The sequence below is a fragment of the Neopelma chrysocephalum genome, unplaced genomic scaffold, assembly GCF_003984885.1.
Source record: "Neopelma chrysocephalum unplaced genomic scaffold, ASM398488v2 Primary Assembly neopelma1_65b, whole genome shotgun sequence".
In the NCBI taxonomy this organism is placed as follows: Eukaryota; Metazoa; Chordata; class Aves; order Passeriformes; family Pipridae; genus Neopelma; species Neopelma chrysocephalum.
Window position 1 is genome coordinate 3,448,679 of NW_020897723.1, and position 6,809 is coordinate 3,455,487.

Below are 6,809 nucleotides of genomic sequence, written 5' to 3' on the forward strand. Positions count from 1 at the left end.
GATGCTGTGGGGCTGTGGGATGCTGTGGGGCTGTGGGATGCTGTGGGGCTGTGCTCTCCCTTGGCTGTGGGTTGGTTCCAGGGCCCCCTGCAGAGGGTTGACAGCTTCCCTAGGGGCTGGAGGCACCTTGGGGGCTCTCCTGGGGTTTTTCTGGGCTGTGTGGAGATGTGGGGCTTTGGGTGGCCCAATGCCATGGCTTTTCTTCCAGTGTCTGTGAGCCTTTGCAGTCATTCAGGTTGGATGTTGGGAAAAGGTTCTTCCCCCAGAGGGTGGTTGGGCACTGACCAGGCTCCCCGGGGCAGTGGGCACAGCACCAAGGCTGCCAGAGCTCAGGGAGGGTTTGGACAGCTCTCAGGCACATGGTGGGATTCCTGAGGAGTCCTGTGCCCATCCAGGAGTTAGACTCGATCCCTGTGGGTCCCTTCCAGCTCAGGATGTTCTATGATCTGTTTTCTTTGCACAAGTAGGTCTGTACAGCACAGCCATGGTATGGGCAAGGACAGCTTTCCCTCTCTCCTGTGTTTGTAGCATCCCAAATACCTGATCCAGAGCCAGGTCAAAGTAGGCTGGAGAAATAGTGCTCAAAATACCACAAAAGACCTGCTCTGAGCAGGACTGGCCACTGTGTCAAGGCCAGGTTGGACAGGGCTCTGAGCAACCTGGGCTAGTGGAAGATGTCCCTGCCCATGGCAGAGAGTTGGAACAAGATGGGCTTTGAGGTCCTTTCCTACCCAGAGCATTCCAGGATTCTCTGATGCTGTGTGTCCTGGCAGGGGCTGCTGCTGTGCTGCTCTCCAGGACAGGCTCAGCAGTCTCAGGGGTCTGCAAATGATATCCTGACCTGAGCCTTTCCTGGGCTTTGATATTCCCAGGAATGCTCGTGCTTGTGTTGGGCTGGCTCCCTGGGCAGCCTGATGCCAGTGTAAGGAGCTTAAAGCTTTGATAAAAGGGCTTTCCCTGGGCAGAAGCGACTGGCCTGGGAAGGATTTTGTATTCTAAGAGCAAATCTTTGGGCATTGTTGTGTCTTTGGGCAAAGTGCCCGGCTGTCTGAGGGGAGAAGGAGCCTGTGATGGCAGGGAAACGCTTTGGATTTTGTTTACATGTTGTAAAGAGGAGAAAGGGGGATGTTCTGCAGCAGGAAGGTGCCCGTGTGGGCTCTGGGCAGCCCGTGGGAGCAGCAGCTGCTCAGCTGCCTCTGGCTGCTGCAGGAACGTGTAGCATCCTTCCAAAACATGCAGGCAGCCAACTGCTCCCAGCCCCAACTGCTGCCAGATAGAGCTGTAGCTCTGCAGCCTGTCCCCTTGTGCTCAGGGAATGGGCTGGTTTGGCCATGGGCAGCCCGGAGCTGGTGGATGCTCTGCTGAGCCGCCCCGCTCGCCCTCACTGCCTCAGCAGCTCCCTTCCCCGGGGTGTCCCATCCCCAGGAAGTCCCTTCCCATGCTGGGGGTACAGCCAGACATTTGCTTTGCAGGCTTCAAACTCCTGGAACACATTCTGATGAGGTTTTTCTGATTGGCAGGTTCTGGGATCAGTTTAGGAAATTGCTTTATGTTTTTCTGGAGGGTTTTTGAGCAGTGGTTGAAGCCAAGAAGCCTTTCAGCATGTATGTGTGTGTATATATTTTTTTGAGCAATACTGTGTTAGCATTTTCTAGCATTTTCTCTCTTTTCATCCTCCACCATAAGATTATTTCCTAGGGTTTGAAAATGCCCTGTTGCTATTGTGATTTCTGAGCCCTCAAACCCAACCTTCCAGAAGACCTTTCTTCCCAGGACTGTGTCAGGATCCCAGGGAATGGATGTGTGTGATCTGGCCCTGATACTTTGGTGCAAATCTCTTCAGATGTGACACTCTGTGCTGGGGCTGGTATGAAAAACGTGTGTTCCAGCAAGTCCCATAAGGCTTTGGAGAGTTGCTGAGCTGGGGGTCTCTGCCTCTTGGATTCCATAGGGTTTGGATCCTGTCCCAGGACAGAGATGACTCCTGAGACCCCTGCAATGGAGCTGGCTCTGAAGGATAATTTAGGACCAGGAAACACTCTTGCATTATGCAACAGGGAATGGGAAAGGTTAATCTTTCCTTCTTGTTGTATACAGATGACTTGGGATGTTTGTAGCTCACCAGTGGGATTTGATAACTTTATTATCCAAATAATAAGATTTACAAATTAACTGTCTAATTAGCAACCTGGGAAAGCTGCTGCTCGTGCTGGGGTTTCTAAACTGACAAAGACACGGGCTTAAACTGCTGAAGTGTGATGACAGCAGGAGGGTACAGCAGTGGAAGGATCTATCAGAACTCCTCGCATCCGTTGGGTGGGATGCAGGTCTGGGAGCTGAGACGGGTTTGCTGACATGAGACCCTGGACATGACTCATTCTATTGGCCCTTTTTTTTTGCATGGATGGAGCATTCACCTGAGCATGTGTGAAGTGTTCCAATGGATCCTTCCAAGGCTAGTGGAGCTTCCTTTGAAGCACTGGGTGCAAAGCCCAGCCTGGTGCCATCAGCAGAGAGCTCCAGTTTGAGTTGGATGCACAGGGAAGTGTTCTCCTCCACTGCCCTCCAATGGGTTCTCTTTACAGTCTATATTATCCTTACAATCTATGTGAGAATCCTGGAATGGTTTGAGTTGGAAGGGACTTTGAAGACCATCCAGTGCCACCCCCTACCATGGGCAGGGACACCTTCCACTACCCCAGGTTACTCCAAGCCTGGCCTTGGACACTTCCAGAGATGGTCTTTTAAGGTCCCTTCCAACCTAAACCATTCCATGATAAATTCAGCCTAGTAGCAATCCTGTTTCTTTTGCTGAGCTGGAATTACCCCTGCCCTGCTGGGAAGCTCCCAGTGCAGCCCAGGCTCTGGCAGCAGAGCACCCTCCCCACAGCGCCTGAGCTGCGGTGTCACAGAGTTACTGAGTTTATACACAAAAACCTTGCTAATATAGTTCTAATTTCTTCCTTCCTGCTTCCCAGATGCTTCTGTCTCCATATACAGATGACAGAGATGGTGAGCAACGCTTTCAAGAAAATGTTTGTTTGTTTGCCTCAGAAAAGCAAGTGAGAGGTCCTGCGAGGAGAGAGCTCTTGGCAGATGTTCTGCCTTTAAAACCTTCTGGGTTTGTTTTTTTCACAATGAAAAATGTGGAAAGGGAAAGGAATTTACAGCTGGATGTAGCAGAGCACAAAGAGGGGATTGTGAGGGTAATGGCCCATGTCACTCACCTTTTCCCTGTTCCTTAGGAAACATCCCGTAGTGCTGCAACTGAAACCTGCTCTGTTCTTGTTCATGGCCCAGTTTGGTTCCTGAGCTCTGTCTCCAAACCTCTATGCCCGCTCCTCATCTTCCAAAGGGCCTTTTATTTAGTGTAACCGTGGCTCTTGGGAAAAGGCTGTGGCAGATGAGACCCCTGAGGCAGAGCAGAGCGTGGTGCCCAGGCTTCCCCTTGGAATCAGTGCTTGTTCCCTTTGCTCCATTCCTGCCTGGGCTCCCTTTGGGCACGGTGAGCCCTGGGAGCTGAGGTCCCATCCCTGGGGATGGGGCACAGTGTGGATGTGGTGCAGAGTGTGGGTGCACCCAGGCAGGAGCTGGCACTCAGGAGGACGTGACGTGGGGTGTGAGGTGGTGCCTCTTCCCCAGACCTGGGACATCCCAGCTCCTCAAAGCAGTGCTGCCACCTCCAGCTGTGGGGTGAGGTGGGCTGAGACCCTCCAAAAAGATCTGGGCCATCAACTGAAGTTCCCTGCAGTGCCAAACGGCTCTTCAAGGTCTGTTACTGAAGGTGATGTGCTTGTTTGTCACTTAGGGAAAACATTAGCTCCAAGTACTGTGCTTTGACTGCAAAAACTACAGAAACAGTGCTGGCAGCTTGGGCTTGGCACGTGCTGGAAGGGTTTGGTAGCTTAGGGGATGGGGACTTAGCTCTGGATACTTGTGCTTGGAGGTCTGGGTGGTGGCATGTCGGGATTGCTTCCCCTGTGCCGTTCCCAGAAGGGCGACTGTCGTCGACGTGCGTGAGGGGAGGAAGACGTGCGTGTCTTCTGGTCTGGCAAACGGAGGCTGGGGAGATGCTGAAGAAAAGCAGAGCTGTGGGAGGAAAATTGCCCACCTGTTCCCTCAGTACAATCTTCCATTTTTGGACACATGCACTTTTCAGCTCAGATCCCCGCGAACGCCAGATTCTCCCTCTTTTTATTCCCGGCGGTGACCTCAGCGTGTGCCACGAGCGACAATGAGCTCAGAGGAACAGAAGGGTTCCCAGCCCTCCTCTGACATTTGCTCAACACTTTGTTCTGCTGGGTTTTACTGAAGTGCCTGGTCCGGTCAGTGATGTTCAATAAGGGTTGAAACTCTGCCACAGCTTAAAGAACCTGCTCAGGCTGTGGGGCCTCTGCTCACGAATCAGATATAGCTGCGTTTTGTTTGGGTAACTCTCGGTTCTCCTGGTGCTGATCCTGTGACCTGCTCCTCACCCCCTCCCTGTCTTCTCTTTCCAGTTTGCTGCTTCGTCGTGCACAAGCGGTGCCATGAGTTCGTCACCTTCTCCTGCCCTGGCGCCGACAAAGGCCCTGCCTCTGATGTAAGTACGGCTCTGATGCCCCAGGTGTGGGCACAGCGTGGTGCTCAGGGGCTCGCTGTGGTTCACAGCCCTTTGGAGAGGATGTTCCTCCAGCTCCCTTGCCTGAGGGCACTTCTGTGCCGTAATTTCACAGGCATCTCTGATTCGTGGAGTAGTTTAGGTTGGAGCCTCTAAGATCGAGTCCAGCTGTTCCCCCAGCACTGCCAAGGCCACCACTAACCCATGTCCCCAAATGCCACATCAACACAGCTTTTAAATCCCTCCAGGGACGGTGATTCCATAGTTATGGGGACTCTCATGTTTCTGGGACTTCAAACACTTGAGCCACCCGATAACTTGCTCTCAGCAGAGCGGGGAGGATGTATGGGGATGCAGAGAGTTCCCTTTGGGGCTTACCCCACAGCCTTGCCCCAGCGTCCTTTCATCTCTTGCGTCAGAAAACCACCCAAATGCCTGCTGTCTGAGTCCCCATCCTTATTTTCACAAGGATTTTCTTTCCCGGTGGATCTTTTGGGGTGAGTGGGAGCCGGGGCAGCAGAGCTGGGCTCTGCCAGCGCCGTTCGGGTCCGTCTGGCAGGTTCTGTGCTTTGCCGTGGAAACTGGCTAATTTGGGGAACTGCTGGGAGAAAAGAGCTCGAATTGGGGAAACGACAGAGCACCACAACTCTCACCCTTAAAAATAGAAGTGGTGGGAGCAGGTGGTGTAACAGGCTGCGGAAGGTGGAGGCTAAACACATGTTGCCGGTCGCCCTCCCCAATGGGGGCTGTGTGCCGTGGGGGGCAGAGATGGGGGCCTGCAGGGGTGAGGCTCCCAGGGCCATCAGCAGTGGGTGGGCTTGTCTTTGGGTGAGGCCAAACCCTCTGATGAGCCGTGGCAGCCTCTGCTTGCTCAGCCCCCACGGGAGCAGCCGCGGCACCCACGGCCCTTCCTGCGCCGGGACAGTGGCACTGCTGGCACCCACAGGACAAAAGCCCCCGAGGGCTTTGCTTGTGCCAGGGACAAGGAGGGACTACCAATGGAGGTGTGGGCAGGAGCTGCTGCCTGCTTGGAGCGAGGCCAAGGGCGAGGCTTGGCTGGAATACAAGCCCAGCTCTTCCATCCCTGGGTTGCCCGGGCACAGCCAGGGTCCATCCAGGGGGGCACTGGGGGGGGGTGTGTGCACACCCCGTGTGCCTGCACGGTGTTTGTCCCAGAGCCCTGGCCCAGAGCGGGTCACTGGAGGGGATGGAGCTGCAGGAGAGGGAAGTGATGGCCTTGGACCGCTCAGCTTCCTGCCTCCGCCTTTTTTCTGGGAAGTTTCACTCCCTGCCTCTGCTGCTGCCCCTGTGCAGTGGGTGCTCACTGAAATAGGGCAAGGACAGCTGGAGAAGGCACGGAGACATGAGGGGAGAGTGGTGGAGGGGGATCCCTTCCCTGAGGGTTGAGCCTGGCCATCCAGACAGGGGTCTGTGTCCTCTGGGCAGTGCCAGTGCTGGGGCTGTGGGTGCCACTGGTGTGTGCTGGGCTCCCTCCACCCGTGGTGCTGGAGGTTCACAGACCCTTGCTGTGACATGATGTGACACTGGGAAGTTCCCTCTGGCCATGTGGCTGCAGCTCTGACACTCACACTGTCTCTCTGTTCCCTGTCATGTAAAACACACCAAGGCAGCAGCAGCAGCAAGACCTGCAGGTCCATCTCACACCCTGCTGACCTGCCCGGGGCTGGGGGGGGATGGCACCTCTGCAAAATAGCTGCTCTGGTCGGTGCTCAGGTGTCTGTGTGTGCTGAGGTGGAATCCTGCTGCTAAGGCTGCTTTGGGTGCAGGGTGATGGAGAAGGAGCTGGAGCCTGAGCACAGCCCTGGCTCCCACCCCAGCCGTGGGCACCCAGGGGGGTGACAGCAGCAGGTGAGGGGGGCAGCTGGAGGGGTGACAGCAGTGATGGCACCGTCTCTCTGGTGCCAAGAGAGGCGGAAAGGCTGAAAGCACTTGACCTTGCTGAAGGAAGATGAGGTTTGGCAGTGGAGAGCAGGGCTGGGATCCAGCTGCCTCTGGAGCAGTGCTGGCACCGGCACTGCCTGGGCAGCTGGAGAGCAGTGTGAGCCCCCAGGATGGGCAGTGTGAGCCCCCAGGATGGGCAGTGTGAGCCCATGGGACGGGCAGTGTGAGCCCATGGGACGGGCAGTGTGAGCCCCTGGGACGGGCAGTGTGAGCCCCTGGGATGGGCAGTGTGAGCCCCTGGGATGGG

At 55.5% G+C, this 6,809-nt stretch overlaps 1 protein-coding gene across 2 annotated transcripts in view; it reads left to right on the forward strand.

The window, feature by feature from the left end:
• The window catches only part of PRKCB (protein kinase C beta), a 99,217-nt gene that overhangs the window by 37,880 nt on the left and 54,528 nt on the right, over window positions 1-6,809 (forward strand). For both annotated transcript variants that reach the window (XM_027684052.1, XM_027684053.1), the window contains exon 3: window positions 4,500-4,582. In XM_027684052.1, coding sequence (XP_027539853.1) covers window positions 4,500-4,582 — 83 coding nt within the window. The remainder of the gene's footprint in view (window positions 1-4,499; window positions 4,583-6,809) is intronic.